This window comes from Saccostrea echinata, unplaced genomic scaffold, assembly GCF_033153115.1.
Source record: "Saccostrea echinata isolate AGI-Se365-2 ecotype Australia unplaced genomic scaffold, CSIRO_AGI_Sech_v1 ptg000057l, whole genome shotgun sequence".
Lineage (NCBI taxonomy): Eukaryota > Metazoa > Mollusca > Bivalvia > Ostreida > Ostreidae > Saccostrea > Saccostrea echinata.
Window position 1 is genome coordinate 6,372,274 of NW_026889806.1, and position 16,928 is coordinate 6,389,201.

General features: G+C 31.8%; 1 protein-coding gene and 2 long non-coding RNA genes across 3 annotated transcripts; 1 reads left to right on the plus strand and 2 right to left on the minus strand.

Moving 5' to 3' along the window:
* Positions 1-4,227: 4,227 nt before the first annotated feature.
* Positions 4,228-7,487, plus strand: LOC133174317 (uncharacterized). The gene is made up of 3 exons (XR_009719117.1): positions 4,228-4,291; positions 6,737-6,905; positions 7,183-7,487. It is a non-coding gene; the product is annotated as an uncharacterized LOC133174317 (long non-coding RNA).
* On the minus strand, positions 6,744-9,600 carry LOC133174318 (uncharacterized). The gene is made up of 3 exons (XR_009719118.1): positions 9,553-9,600; positions 7,293-7,448; positions 6,744-6,981 (listed from the first exon to the last, which is right to left on the minus strand). It is a non-coding gene; the product is annotated as an uncharacterized LOC133174318 (long non-coding RNA).
* Positions 9,601-13,389: 3,789 nt separating this feature from the next.
* LOC133174380 (uncharacterized) lies at positions 13,390-16,393 on the minus strand. The gene is made up of 4 exons (XM_061309505.1): positions 16,285-16,393; positions 15,135-15,335; positions 14,074-14,178; positions 13,390-13,812 (listed from the first exon to the last, which is right to left on the minus strand). The coding sequence occupies exons 1-4, from the start codon at positions 16,294-16,296 to the stop codon at positions 13,759-13,761; spliced, it is 372 nt and encodes a 123-aa protein (XP_061165489.1). The 5' UTR covers positions 16,297-16,393; the 3' UTR covers positions 13,390-13,758.
* Between the last annotated feature and the right edge of the window lie 535 nt (positions 16,394-16,928).

A 16,928-nucleotide genomic window follows, 5' to 3' on the forward strand; every position in this document is an offset into this window, starting at 1 on the left:
GTTAAATGGCATTCATAATAATTCATCTTGATAAAGGAAATATTTTTTTAGAGTTTCCAGAAAATTTCTATTTTAAAACTGAGATTACATCGCTCATGAAGTTGTAAATACAAATAATTTATATTGTAACATACATTTGTTACTGTCCATGTTTTGCAAATCGCTAAGTAAATATCAATAGCAGGTAAGTGTTTTTATTTGTGCCCGGGAGTCTTTATTGCTTTTAGAAAGAGAAAAAATATTACAAAAATCAAACTTGATTTAACTCATAGTATGAAAATAACTGTGAAATATAAACCATAACTTGTCTAATTTCCGACTTACTTACCAGATTCTTGCGCTCTAGTATACCTATGTTTATTTCACCTTTTAACTTGAGTCAAAGCACAGAAGCTTTAGTCATCTTAAATTAAAGTTTCAAAAATGTTCTTATTGAATCATAATGTTTTTACTGGAAAAAATTAAATTGTTAAGTTTTAGGTAAATCTAATACTAGTAATCAATTGCAAATAAGGATTTTAAAAAGTAATATTACTTTAACTTTCGAATGAAATATATGGAGAAAACGAACAGTATTCAAGCAAAAAACGTCCATTAAACAATACAAAATAGAAGCAGAGCAAACACGAACCTCCAAAACATCAGAGGTGGGATCAGGTGCCACGGAGGAGTGAGCATCTCCTGCCGACCGGTCACACCCGCCGTGTGATCCTTGTCATGATCGGGAAATAACGGGAAAATCCGTCGACAATTCAGTGTGTAAATAATGGCCTAACAATAAGTATGAAAAACGTCAGTCAGCATTTGACTCCATGATAAATTGTATTTGCTGACAAGGTCATTGTATCGACCATAGAACTTACGAAATGATGACTTTAAACGAGACTGCTGATATTCTTGTTTCATCAACTTGTTTGTCAATAATTTACCTTGTTTTAGAAATTGTACATACGTAGAGCATGCTGTTGCGAATATTACCCTTAATACTTTCCAGTGAATAACACAGATATTTACGCTCTTATTCTCAAAAACGCATTCCAGAATGACGATTTGGTAAATTTAAGAATCATAGATGTTTGAAATTGCAATTAATAGAATCATTTCTATCTCAAAAAAAGTGATGAATATTATGTTTGAAATCGATGTTGATTCCTCAAGGACAAGATTTTCATTTATATCTTGACCTAAATGAAACTTTGTTCCTATTTATTAATTTCATTTTTCAAAACGTTTCTTCTTTAGATCTGAAGATAGCAAGGACAAAAGGGCTCAAACTAAGTTATTCATTATCAAATTGACAAGTATTTATATATTTTTTAAAGCTAAAAACTTGTTTACAGAACAGAATATGTGTTAAAACAAGAACCAGACGTTTTATCAATGCAATCTTCTGAATTTATACCATTTCATACATTTTTATCATTAAACTTACTTTTCTTAAAGTCTATGACACTACTTTTTATTTTCACAAGCCCGCAGATGTATTCTGACGTAAACTACAGATGTTTAGTTTAACATTTTACTTTAAAAAATAGAAATTATAGGCTTAAAACAATTTGAACGGGAAGAAACAATATGGATTGACTATGTTTTAAAAACTTGTTAGCGATCCATTTACTGATGCAAGGTATATAAAAATTGCATTAATCAAAATACACCCAAACACAATCACCCCTTCTAATGTGTTGGAACATTTTATTTTTCGGTGTTCTGCAAATTATAAAATCCGAGGAGTTCCCAGTAGCTCTTACAGTAGCTCTGGCGAGATCTAGCGAGACTACAACGAGATAAGGTAAATTATTCACGGAAATGTGGCTAGGAAGTGACTAGCACGTGGAGACATGGTGAACAGAAAAGTTATCTTGCGTTTCATTTTTCACCGCTAAATAATATCTGTACAAATGTACTTCAATCTCTCTTGAATTCATTCAAACGTCAATAAGTATTCCTCATGACATTATTTTCTGCACTTATGTATTGAAATTTCTTTTTGGACAAACATGCTTGCATGGGAACTGGAATTATATTTTCTGGCGTTAGATTAGCAAATGGGGTACCAATATAGCTATCTGAATGAGTTTTTTTTTTTGCATTGTGGGTTACTACGGATACTACAGGAATTTAACGCTTGAAAAAAAAACAAGGCGATCGGAAAGGCACATTGAACATTTTTTCCATGCATTTGCATGCATTTCCATGCTATCCCTTTTTTTATTCTATTATTTCCATGTTCACAATTACAAACAATTCATTTGTAACATGTTAGATAAACTTGGAATTCTAGATTTCTCAAAGTCATACTGAAAGGCTATTTTCGTCTGCATTCCTTTGTTGTACTATCGGTGAATACAATTGTCAGGTGGGTTTCCCGACCAAAAAGCACAGATGATCACGGGTATTGTAATATGAAAAAAAAAACTTTGTTGTCCTTTTAAATGTTTACATGCCTAGGGGATGCTTCTCGTTTTCCTTACCTTGAAGCCCTAGTGTTCTGAACGTGGCACAGACTACATTTTTATATTCATTTTCTAGTTAACGTAATAACAAATTACGAACGCCCGTTGCATCTTTCATAGTTTCTACTCTTTGTATTTTTTCATATAAACAGTTTTTTTTTAATTTTTATTTCTTTGGCAATCCATTTGATATCGATCTTAGATGAGTTGAACCACGTGTTCGAAGTAAAATGTAAACATATAGGTGTCAAGTTAACGTTGCTATTCATTCAATGATTGGTCAATTATTGGTGGTAAGATCCTCTGTGCGTATTAATAACAAAAACCATATAAGGTAAACAAAGGTTTGTCATATACATTTTTTCTACCAGCGTATCGAGGATTTTGGAAAAATTAACACTACTAAGCTCCAATTTTCCCCGTAAATTATTACAAAAGCGAAGATTAATTAAGTAGATTGTGATTTTTTAAATCCCACCCATTTCTGTTTAAAATCGTGAAAATCTTTCAGAAAGTTTTTAAAAGAAACAGATTATAGCAATTTCCTGATTACTGCCAATTTTATTTATAAAACCGGTTCCACCCTATAACCTTTGAATGGGTCAACCTACACCACGTGCCTTGAATTTAAATCACAATAACATTAGAAGGGGTGACAATACTTTTTAAAGTTCCATTTCGATGACTTGCATGCTCTAAATCTTCGATCTGATTGAACGTAACACAGCCACTCACAAGGACACGGATGTAATAATAATGTAAACTAAAAATTACGATTTTTGTTACAACATCAAATGTTTTTTATACAAGTTATCCTCTCTAAACGTTAAATTCAAGATTTAGAAATACATATACTTGTTCAGTTGTTGGAGTTTTGTAACTAGAATTCGTTCCTGAGTTCTGTTTAATTTTACACAAATCAGTAAGTTATCAAGCGACTAGAGTACATATAAAATCTCCGGGGGTCCGTGTTTGCGCCCTCTTCTCCGATTTGCATTGTTTAATGAATTTTTGAGATCGATCACTGTTCGTTATCTTCACCTTTTTTATTTCTCGTTCTAGAAACAGTAAAAGATGTATTATAACTATAATTGGTATTACAAGAACATGGACCATCGTTTTTAGCATTCTTTTTTGGGGAGATAATTTACTCATTTGCAAAGAACCCTTGTACCTACTACTTATTCTGAAATAAAGTCAACAAGTTGCTGCCTTTGAAAATAGTAATAAGCCATTATCACTTGCATATAGAGTTTACGTCTCCCAGCTGTTTCGATACTCACATGCGAACACTGGTTTATATATAGTATAGTCTGTCCCACGGTACCAAGGACCTCACTTTTCGCCTCATATCTCAAAATGTATAAATACCTTGGCCTTCAAACTAGGTTCGATCGATAGATCTTTTTTTTTTCCAAACTTCCTGCATTTACCCGAACCCTCGAGTTCAACCAGTGTATTGACACGGCGGCAAATTCAAAGTCTACGGGGATTTAACATGGTAAACTCGTCCATTAGCGTCAAGATCACGGGGCAGGAGACCAGCTAGCTAGTTTATCGAGGGAGTAGTCGTTCTTTCCAAATTAAAATTACAAAAAATCCTGAAAATTCAACGAAAGTAATTCAGTGTGATTTGGTGAATAACATAAGTATTGTTTTGCATTCAAATATATTTTGACTAGTTTTCTCATAAAATGAGAGAAAATGATCCGAATTCAATGCAGTACAAGTTGTGGATATTGAGGTCACGCATTTCCTCTAGAAACGGATGTTGACATGGTCTGATGCAAGAATGTGTTATTTACAGCTTCATTTGTTGAAAATGTAGTAAGATGGTAAGTTGTTGTCCTTTTCTTTATTTTATACCATACATACACCTAAGAAAGACCTGTTTCAAATGCTAAGAATAAGTCAAAATGTACGCATAAGTGCCCCATAACATGTTACATGTCCAAGAAAGAGAGAGAGAGAAAAAAACGAAAACTGACATTTTATCGACTTATTTCAAATCATAAAACTATTAGGAAAAAAAGAAAGCATACAAATACACCTTTTAATCGTTATGACAATTATTAGAAGCTGGTAGATCTTTATTTATTCATTTAAATGCATAATTATGTAGGTTAATGGTCTACTTTCACTTTGCATTTGGCAGTCACTACCTACATGATCCAAAAGCAAAGTTTACATTTATATATTTACATCCACTGAATATTATTTCCTTTATTTCTTATAAAAACCATTGCCATTAATCAGTCCATAATCAACACTAAGCAAGCCACCTGCATACATTTCTTAAGCAAGGGCTGTTCCATCAATTATGCATACAATGACATACGCATCTATAATACAATATTTAACATATTTAATTTACTTTGAATGTTTTTTTTACAGATATAAATATAAACAATAAAATGTCTTTCTTTGGTTGTTAGTACGGGAATTAACGTCGCAGCTATTGCAGAAAAAAATCACATAACCCGCTTACGCGGGTTATGTATTTTTTCTGCAACAGCTGCGACATTAATTCCCGTACTAACAACCAAAGAAAGCATTTTATTGTTTAAGTGAAGTGTCAGCACCTTGACTATATATAACAAATATTTTGGACACTCAAGATTTTTTCTGAACTTTTTAGTTCTACTAAATAATACTGTTTATTTCTGTTTGTTATCTTCATAATTCATTTTACAGGACTGAGTTCTAAGGGTCTTCTGTTTTTTAACATACTACAGAGCTATCAGATATTGCTAGGTGTATAAATATCTAAATAAATGTTACATGTTGATTGATGTAGTACAGATTTAACTATATTTAAAGGGTTACTTATCTACTGCATGCTTTGCCAAAGAAAATATGATGGAAGAAAATCCACATAATTATCCACTAAAATACTTGCATTGATAAAATTGCATGAAAATCAATAGATGTAATATTTCACCTAGGCACAAGTGCATAGGGTAAATACCAATTATTTGTATTATATTATATTTAAGACATGCTAAAAATATAATTTTGAAACATTAATTACATATATCAGAGATTCACATTATATGTTTTACACCTACTGTTCTACATTTTTTAATATTTTTTTTTTTTTTTGGGGGGGGGGGGGGTGCTTAAGGTTTTACATTAAATGAACTGAATGCAGTAGGTCCTATTTCTCATTTAAAAATGTCAAGTAAAAAATTTCCGAGCGAAATGAACAATGCATTTATTTATCTTTATTTGAGATAATCCACAGAATTTTTCCCCACTATTTGATAAACTTTGTTATTATTATTAATGTCCAATATCCTCAAAATATCCTGTATCTTTTACATAAAGGACAATCAATCCGTGAATGAATCTTTAACACAATTCATGTTTCACATTATACAAATTCTCTCATGTGTGACTTTTTTGTCTCTCTGTGTTTACAATTTTATATATAATTCACTTTCAAATCTGTGATTATATTCAATTTACTGTGTAATAATTTTTCTAGTTTTAAAACTTTTCAAAAAATGACTTTTTTATTTCAAGAATTTTTTTATTGTCGAAATATGCTGTAAGTTTACCCGACATAAAACCATTGAGATTTCTATTTAATTAAACAAGAAAAAAATCATCTTTCATAATTTCTTTTACATGTAGATGTTTCTTTAAAGTTATTAGTTTTATTATTTACATCCTCCATAGGAGACCCATTTTGTTCAAACTCCGAAATTTATGTGCAAAAAGAAAATAAAGCAAAAATTCATACAATTGCAAAATTAATACATCAAGCCATCTTTAAAAATTGTTTGGTTGCCCTCTCCCGACCGACTGGCTAAAAATGGCCCGACTCAAAACTTTTTTTAACCTCCAGGAAGCAATTATTTATATTTTTTAAGGAATTCCGAAAAATAGATTTTGAAAATTCAGCATTGATTTTGAAATTTTCTTTGAAAAAAAAAAATCTCACCTACCTACCGACTCGATTTTCTTATCCTGAGTCGGGAGGGGGCAAGCAAACATTATATTAAAGTTAATTGGCCTCATTTAAGTAACTATGAACAGTATTCTAGCACAATAAATAGAAGGTCAAGGTCAAAACACGAACATAATAAAGGTTAAAAAGCAGAGATCATTTAAATTGTAAATGGGCACATCACTGATTTGGTTAGTGTCCCTTTCTCAGTTTATTCATGTTATTCAACACCATTTGAAGGACTAATTATTGATTAAAGAATTGTAATAAAGAAGCAACATTTACCTTTTTATGTCTTTATTTATAATTACAAAAAAATATTTTGAAGGTATTAATTTATTGGAATTCATTGTTATGATGAGCAGACATCAAGAATTGAAGGCACACATGCATGTAAAGGACAATCCACTCAAATTTTCAGAATAAGGTGTTTGGAGTTCATCTAGATGAAACATACATGAACAAGTTTCAGGACATTCTTCTGGATGGTCTAGGCAGTAAGTATATACAAGTATATGAATATAAAAAAAAATGTCTTTTTTCTTTCTGAAGTGTATATACTTGGCCTGGTATCTGAAATTAAAAAAATCATCATGTATTTTTCATAAGTACAGAAAGAATTCATGTTATCATGATACATGTACAAATGAAATCCTTTGAATTTTCATTATTCCTTAATTTCACTTTACAGAGACTCAAATGTTTTGTTTTCTTTTGTTTTTGTTTTTTTTTTCATGCACCAGTTAATATGTGTATTATTGCCATCTTTTTCAGGCCCAAAGAATAGTATAAACCAAAGATTACCAGGGAGTTTGCCATTGATCACTTGATGAGCCAGACACAAATTGAAGTGTTAGTGATATAAAGGAGAGAAAAATACTCACTTTTGAATCCATTCATAGATGTTGTTTCTCTCCTTGGCTTCATGTTTATTATGTCCAATATGAGTCATGACTTTTCTTTTGTACCAATTGACATTCAAACCATGGACACCAGCAGCACTGAGCATTTTACTTTCATTTCTTCTTCAGTCTGAATATCTATAAGATAATCTGAATAAATATAGGATAGACAATTCATTTACCTCTTGGAATATTTTTCAAATTTACTTCAAATGCTGAAAAACAGTTCAAACAAAATTACAAATATAATAACATAGTAAGTTGAGTGGTTTTACCCTGTAATTTCACTAATTTAAGATTTAAGTAATTTGAAATTTGATATTTTTACAACTTGTAATTCAAGTTTTATAACAATTTTCACAGTATGAATTTAATTTGCAAAGCAGAAGTTGTAAATTTTGATATCCATTGATGTGTCAAAGTGATTTGGAAGTCCCAACCACTTTGAAGTATTTTACCCTTGATATCTTGAATACTCGGATATCTCTAAAGTTTTTATCATTCCCATTGTTGGATAACGAGGTTTGACAACAAAGTTTGACTAATTGATATGATAAATATAGACATATATAAATTTTTTTTTAAATATTTTCTTGGCTTGTCAAGCTTGAACTGAAAATGTTTGGTTTGCCCCCCCCCCCCCCCCCCCACACACACACACACACTTGAATTGCTTCCCATGGGCCTGACCTCATAATTTAAAAATGATTTCAGAGATGACTGTAGACAAATTTCAAAAAAAAGAAAAGAAAAGAAAGCTACATACACATTTCTGCACCTACTTAAGGTTGAATTAATATAATGTACATGTTTGCATGCTCTTTTCTGTCTGATATGTCTTCATGTTCTCTTTCCTAATAATTAAATTCTTGTTTTCAAAATAAAAATGCTTAATTTAGTTTTATCATTGTTATTATAATTTTAAAAAAAAATAATGAAAGGGCTTTGACTTGCATTTCTTGCAAATGTAGAATATTTTCACATTGAAATTTAAAATGCAACTCAAGTCTCAAAAGTTTTATTAATTTGTTAATAATTTAATTTTGTTTGTATTCTTGCCTCTGATTGGTTAATATCCAAAAAGGAACACAAATTATATCTGTATAACCTGGTTTGGTATGGGGACACACCCCCCTGACAACCAGCTGAATTATCTGTATCCATGCAATCCTCTCATTTCCAGTCCCCGAGATTCATGGAAAATTCCAGATTTAATAAACGTACCTTTAACTTCAAACGATAATTCGCTCTTACCACATGTAAAAAGGCTGCTAGGCCTATGTATCAGTTTTTACCTCCCCTTGCTTCCCATCACTTCCGTTACTTCCGTTACTAAGGTTGTATTATTGAGCGGCAAATTTGAACTAATAAAAAGCAACGAAATTTTACACCCATAGTTATTTCATGATTTTAAAATTAAATTATAAGGAATGACTCTAATTCTTGGCCAAATTATTCGAGTATAACCCGCTTCGCGGATTATAAAGCGTAAACTGACCCAAACCAGGTTTGGGCAAGAATTAGAGTCATTCCTAAAATCATTGAAATTTCTGCCACAAAAGTTTTTATATTAAAAGAAAAATAAAGTATACAAATAAACATAATAAATAATAATAAAAAAAAATAATGTATTCCTTTCATGTTTAGGGATTTGTGTGATTACTACATGTACCTCTGTATTTTATTTTGGGCATCAGAACTGCTAAACAATATGGTAAAACTATTAAAAATACATAATATTGTTTGAAATCCCAGGGCCTGCATTTACCTAATGCCGATACAGGAAGTTTTCAAAGGGCAAGGTCAAAATCCATTGATGACGTAGTTTGATGCAGACAACACGTATATCTTGTTTTGCACAGTGTTTCAAATGTATAAACGTGGATTTGTATGTGCTTAAGAGTATAAATGTAACAGAGCCAGGAAGCGTTGTGAATTTATGATAGAAGTGATGTTTCACAAACTGTTTAACCGTGTTTACAACAAACTATAGTATACTGCCTAGTGTGTTGGATTTATTTGCGAGGCAAAGGTAAAGTTGTAATTAATTACAAATCTAAATTATTAGAACATACCAATCATACCAATACCAATACCAATACTCGCTTACCGATAGATCTATCATGCTATGTGTTGGTAAAGCAATGATGTCACTTGGTTGAATTTTGTTGTAGCCTCGATCGGTCTTTCCATTACATTGTCAGTTATGACTTCTGAAGTAAATATGAGATATAAATCTTACCTCTTTTCTTAGTAGCGTTAAGCACTTGTTCCCGGGTACGTCGAAGACGCTGTTTTGCTATTTTTTTGCTGATAAATATGTGTGTATTGGGCACTTGGAAAGTCTCGGGTTGTATTGCGTTCTGTACATCGGTAAGCACAGAGCATTCCCGAACGTGTGTTACGTCATTACGTCACTGACGGCGATGTACGGAAAATCACGAATAATGATGGATCCCCCTCCGAAGTGGTGGCCATTTTGGCAATGTTAAATCCCCGTAGACTTTGAATTTGCCGCCGTGTCAATACACTGGTTGAACTCGAGGGTTCGGATAAATGCAGGAAGTTTGGAAAAAAAATGATCTATCGATCGAACCAAGTTTGAAGGCCAAGGTATTTATACATTTTGAGATATGAGGCGAAAAGTGAGGTCCTTGGTACCGTGGGACAGACTATAATAAGATATTAGGTTCAGAAATAGCTGGACATTTGGTATAGACCAACAAAAATAACAACAAACAGAAAAGTCTGTACGTCAAACTGGCGACCGCTATTAACTGTGCAAGCAGTGAGGTATGTGATATATGGAGATTGTCTATTAAAATAATTAATTCCTTGACCTTTTCTTAATTGTAAAAGGTGAAAATAAAGAACAGCAATTGATCTCATAAAACTACAAACAATAAATTCTGTGAGCAGGACATAAACACGGACTTCAAAAATTCAGGCGCCTGGGAAGAGTAAGCATCTCCTGTTGACAGATCATACCTGCCGTGAGCCCTGTGTATAGATCAAGAAGACGGAGCAAACTGTAGTCAAATTTAGAACAAAAAACAAAGGTTTTTAAAAAAAAAAAATACCCAGTAATAGGTTATACTTGCTAATAAGGTCATTGTAACGACCATAAGATATACGAAATGCTGACTTTAAGCGAGGTTATTGAAATCTGTGTAACATCAATTTATGTGTGAGTAGCCTGCATCGTTTTAAGATTTGATTGTACACAAAGCATGCTCTTGAGTAGCGAATAAGTTGGGAGACCTTAACAACATATGCAGCGGAATATTACTACATAAATAAGGAAAGTTGACGATGGAAAAGCTGAAGTCATCTCGAGCTCGTTTGTTATACAATTTAGTTAATAGTTGGCTTTTATCGTTTATAGTCAGTAAACATCTAAATATGAAACAGATGAAACAGACTCTGTGGTGTCTTTTATTTCAAGTTCACTGGGATATACATGTATCTGTTTAAAGACAACTCGAGATCGAAAAGAAAATTAAATGATGTATCGAATTTAATGTTTATGCTGATTTATAAAAACGCACGATTGCAGAACAAATTCCAAAACGCGAAGAGCTACTTTTTTGACGTCGTCGTTGTTGCCCTGCTAGTTTTCTAAATGATTCATTTATCAGAGAAAAAAAAAATACTTATAGAAATATTTGAAATTTTTTAACAGTTCATTATGGTGCATGCTAATTTTTAACTAATGATTTTAGTAGAACAAAAAATATTGAAAATATTCGACTTTTTTTTTTGGGGGGGGGGGGGGGGAGATGGGCAACTCTTGTACATGTAATTTTTTATATTAAAAATCTTAAGCATTCGATGATAAAATGTAATCTTTTAACGAAGTTTATATCTATAGTTTTTAAGCATATTGAGATGTTATTGAGATGTTACATGTGCATAGCTTTCAATGTACAACTGACGTTGGTTATTAAGTCTGAGTAAAGTGATCGTAAAACGATAAAGGAAGAAAATAATCTTTGTAACTTGCAGCATCTAATTTTCATTTACATGCTTATGAACGTTATCTTTTTAAGTTTTTCAAACCACATTTTTTCTATTTTGACTTCAGCGTGCGCCTTGGTTTTTGACAGAATGTAAATTAACAATTAGCTCTCATTTTGTAAATTTTGTATCTACTGCCACTGGAGGCCTGTCATGCATTAATTTTTTTTCAAGTTGGACAAGAACAAATTCCAGAGAGAGATATGCATATATCTCATTAACCAGAACTTCTTTCTTGACCTTGTCTCTGGTGATAAATAATCGGCTACCGTTGCAGTCCGCAAATTTTCAATGCACCTTGGTTGATCGTAAAAATAAAATTTACGGAATTTATCTGTAAAGCCTAAATTGCTATCAATAAAATTTATAAAAAATATTTTCAAATCCGAAAATAAGGAGGTATTATAAGCCTATTTAATCTATTGTCGCACTAACATTAAACATCAAATATGAATAAACATGGTACATTGTAGGCTAATGAAGAATTTTTGACGAAAACAGTTTAAAGCCAAACCACGGGTAAAACATTGATCGTAAATTATAATCAACATGTGAACTTAGAATGATATTGTTTCTGTGTTGCATAATCTACTATTATTCAACCCGAACACTGGTCAGTTTTGCCATTAAAATAAAAATCAAAACATGATACTTGTGGATAGATAGACGTGAAAAAAAACATTATTTCTAGTCTGTTTTTAGCAAAACATTTACCTCTAGAATAAAAACAAAACTGTGGAGACACAAAGCTGTAAACAAAAATATTCAGTTTATGATACTAAACGATTGTGAAAAAGTCGTTGTCGGCTTTTTGCTAATAAAAAGAACTCAGCTTGGTAATCGGCAACATTGATAGCGAAGAGAAATTTACCTCTTATCTCGGTTGCATCATATTTCATAATTCCACATCCTGCTATTCTACCAGAAGAGCAAATCGAGGATTTCATCGGTACAATACATAGGCGTCGGAAGCAAATTGAAAGTGGGGTGGCTAATTGAAAGTCGGAGGGGGGCTTAACCAACGAAAAAAAAGGTATGTCCAATTTTCAATGCCTATATTATGTCTATCTTTGCAAAAAAAGTGGGGGGGGGGCTAAGCCCCCCTACCCCCCCCCCCCCCGTTCCGACGCCTATACAATATTTTTGTTTTTTCAGCATGTCTTTATTGTTAAAACAAAATGTTGAAAACTTCTTTGAAGTCTAATTAACTGTATTTACAATATTTGTTGACTTAAACAAAAGTGGGTGAGTTTTTATAAGTATATTTTGTTATATTTTTCATAATTGAGATGGAATTTTATCGATGTTCTTCTGGTTTACGTTTTATGTTAACAAATGGGTGTTAAGTATTTCTACGCGGTACTGAAAAGAAACGGATTGTATGGAGGCTTCGAAAAAAATTAAACTTGGAATTAAAGAATTAACTCTTTGTGCTTTCAATCAAAACATAAATGTTTCGAACTTTTATTCAGTTTGTGATTAAAAAGGCATGGCATTTCGCCGATAAATTCTGAAAAAAAGTTTAATTCTACAATGTTCTTTTTTGTGGAATGAAATTTTGAAACTTTACATTTTCTTTTATTATTGGAAAACCAAAATTTTGCCAACCTATATAAAAGTATGTAAATTTAAAACCTAGTTATTTTAATATGTTATCTTAATGAAAATGGAATTAAGAAAAAACTCTAGATTTCTAAGATTTTGAATCATTGAGGTAAAAAGTCGTAGAAGCAAAAAATGAAATGGACTCTCAGCTCGACGTTCAAAATATGGAAGCTTAACGATTTATTCGCAATGAAATTTCTTTGTGTATCCTTCATGATAATCCTTTTTTAGATAACAAAAATACACATTGCTTTTTTTAAACAAAAAAATTTTTATTTTATGTTATGATCTTTACATTGTAATTCGAACTATTAATACTCTTACTCTGACAAAAAGTCCCAGAGTAAGGTTTTATCGTAAGTAAATGCATGTAATGTCATTAAAAATGTCAAAATAAATGAAAAATAATGTAATCAAAGTATCAAAGATTCATACATTTCAATATCAGAATGGGTGTTTTATTGCACAGTATGATAGTTAGTATACTTAACCATAGTTACCATAGTAAATTAAACTAGAGTGAACTTCAATTACCCATAAAAATTGTTTTAGTGCTGGTAATCAAATTGTGGTTTATGGTTTTTTTTTATGTATTTTCTTTCTTTAAAATTCCAAATCACAAAACATTAACTAATACTTGATAGTTGAACATTAATTTGGCCCCTGACAACCATCTATCAAGCGTAAACTTCAGATGAAAACGGTCCTAACAAAGATTTTATGATTAATGTGCTGTAGCAATTTAAGCAAAATCTATTTAAATCTCTTTCAAGCTAAGAAAAAAGAATGGATAACATATTCATGTCAATAATACCCATCACACTTCTTAGGCCTCATTGGATGATCTGCATATTGAAATTACAAGAATCACTTGTGAAACCTGAAAATACAAACTAGATATCAAGAACAGTCAAGCTGAAACCATCACATTGTGAATATATGAATTATGGACTTGGAATATATATATGCAATTACGAAATAGGCATTTTGCAAAATACTCTAACAAAAGATATTTATGATAATGATAAAAAGTAGGAAACAACATGAAGAGACCTTATTTTATCGAAATGACTTGAAATAGATAGCAATTTCGTATAGACAAGAAGTACGCAATAAGCAATTCTTTTAAATCTAATGTTACCTCCAATACAAAAAGTATAATCTCAAGTACAAGGACAGTAGTAGTATGAGCTGTATTTTTTTCCTCCAGTTCCTCCTCCAGTTCTTTCAAAGCTTGAAAACACCCCTGTGAGAAAGATTGATTGATTGATTGTTGTTTTACGTCCAGTTCGAGAATTTTTCACTAATATATAGAGACGTCATCATATACCGGTAAAGGGCTTCAAATTTAGATCTTTACTCGGCACTCAGGGCCATTGAGCAGTGAGGGATTTTTAACGCCTACCGTGACACGGGGCCTCGGTTTTTAAGGTCTCATCCGAAGTGCCGAGCGCTTGGCGAAGGAATAGCTGCTACATCTTTTTATCGACTTAGGTCATTTTCGGCCGAGGCTCGAACCCATGACCTTCCGATCACGGAGCGAGCTCTCTACCGTTTGAGCTACCGTGGCGGTCTGTGAGAAAGAAGTATAATGTCATAGGAAAATAATGGTTTGGATTTTAAACCTTATACACAATTGAAAACAAATCCATTACACATGTGATATAATAAGCTGCAATGCATATATAAACCAATATATATAAAAGGAGGTACTTTTTTCAAATTACATATTACACTTTATAGAATGTCCCTTGTCCCGTTAATAAGATCACACAGCAAATATACGCCATTGATGCATAACTTGCATAGCGTGTTTGAGCTTTTAACTCTTTTTTACGTGTAAAGAGTTTTATAATATTGTTTTCTCTTAATAGTAGTTAAAATATTTTGACTTATTAATATTTGAAAAATAATTGATACAGTAATAAAAATCTGAAGGTTCATGTAATTCTGAACATTTTTTTTAAATATCATTTTAAAAATAATAATTATACTTTGGCTGATATGACCGGTTTACAGGGGATGCTTACTCTTCTTTGACACCTGGTCTTACCTCTGATATTTTCAGGGTCCGTGTTTTTGCTCTGTCAGAAGTTGTATTATTTACAAGATTCATGCAATTAATCACTATTCGTTATCTTCGGCTTTTTTACATGTAGGTAGATATACTTATTAAAGTCAATGTTTGATTAAGTGTTATACCTTTTTGTTATACGTTCCAGATTGAACATCTGCGTAACATGAAGATGGTGCAGAAGTATAATTAGTTTCAGTGACTCCAACACAGCAAGCCTTGGGGATCTCAGCATTTGTCGACTGACATTCTCCTTTGGTAGTGCACCAAGGGGTCGTGTCAAAATCATTTGTAGTTGATTCCACGGGATTTACCGCACAGCAATCCAACTGAATGTTTTAAATAGAGTATAATAAGATTGCAATAAACCAGTAATGTATTTATTTTTAACAAGTGTGATTGTTTTTAAACGTTTACTTAGATATGAAACTGGAGACGTTTCTTCATTCTTTTATTTCAGTCTAAATTCTCTGAATTCAGTAATAAGATAACAAACAATAATCTCAAGCCCCATAGCCCTTGAAACAATATAATTTCGGCAGGTTGAACCAGGTGAATTTAAAAAATTGGCATCCCTGTCAACCAGTCACGCTTGTTGTATGTGGGTTTTTTTAAACCTCGGGCAAACGGGAAAATCTGTAGACAGTTCAGTGTGAGAAAGCCTAACAATTTGTATGAAAACTTAAGTCAACATCGATTTAATGATGCATTGTTTTTGCTAACAAGGTAACTGTATCGACCATAGAATCTCTTATATGTAACTTTTAACAAGACTGCTGATATCCTTGTTTCATCAACCTATTTGTCAAAAGCTTGCCTCGTTTGAGAAATTGTTCTTACGTAGAGCATTCCCTTGCGTAAAAAATCAACTGGGAGACATAAACATCCTATACAGATGATTATTTTATATTTTACAATATGATATATTAAATGGTTACGTTAATAATATATGGCTACGTGAATAAGAGAAGTTGACAATGAAAAAAGTTGAGGTCATCACGTTTTCACAAAGATTTGATGTAAAGTTACCATTAACGTTTTTTTAATTAAAATATTGAAAATGAAGCTATGAAGTTAAAAAGCCTGGAGATTATTAGTTCATTTTTCCCATTATTGGTATTTTATTGAATACATATCAAGATTCTTTCCTTTTTTGATTCCGAAATTGCTTACAATTTTCAGTTGATCGCAGTTTTCCTGCAGTTTTACATTGCTTTTGATTATAAACGTTGAATAGATTTGAAATAAAGCAAAATAAAAATAATAAAGCATACATACAAACATAAACATCTTATTCCATTCATTTGAGATGTCATTTCCACCGCTTATTGAATCATTCACAAAGTTTTTATGGAGAGATCCAACCAATTGAGTTTTAATTACAAGTTGTCCCCCAATCTACAAAAAAATAGTATAGTAATTCATATATATTAGAATACGTGAAATACTGGAGATTTAATATTCAGTTTACGAGTGGTATTAATTTATGTATGCAGTCACGGATTTTTCTCGGAAAGAGTTTTCAAAGCTTACTTATTTAAAGTGCATTTTAGACTTGCAGTGAAAATTGAAGAATTTTACATAACTTTTTACCTGCGGATTGGACAGAAATTGTTATTTCGCAGAATTGTAACCCAATGGAAAATTCATTTACAACACTTCTGAAATTTGTTTCCCCCTCGATACACTCATAAACATACATACACTTTAGGACAATTTAAAAGCATTCATGTTTTTAAAATTATTTCTTTTCTATTAATTTAACCAGAAATAGTGAAATTGCTGCAAGTAGATGTAATATTGTTTGGGAGAAATATTTTTGTTAATTTTAACTTGATATTTTCCATTTCATAATAGTTTGAAATTAAAACAAAAATGTTTTCAACGAATTGGTATAAAATCGGATATTTGATGCATCGCAA

Excerpts from the sequence above, each read along its gene's own strand:
- LOC133174380 (XM_061309505.1), bottom strand. Across the intron at positions 14,179-15,134 it reads CTGGAACGTATAACAAAAAG|GGGTGTTTTCAAGCTTTGAA; the intron begins GTATAACACTTA and ends TCTTTCTCACAG. Across the intron at positions 13,813-14,073 it reads TTATACTTTTTGTATTGGAG|GTTTCACAAGTGATTCTTGT; the intron begins GTAACATTAGAT and ends TTGTATTTTCAG.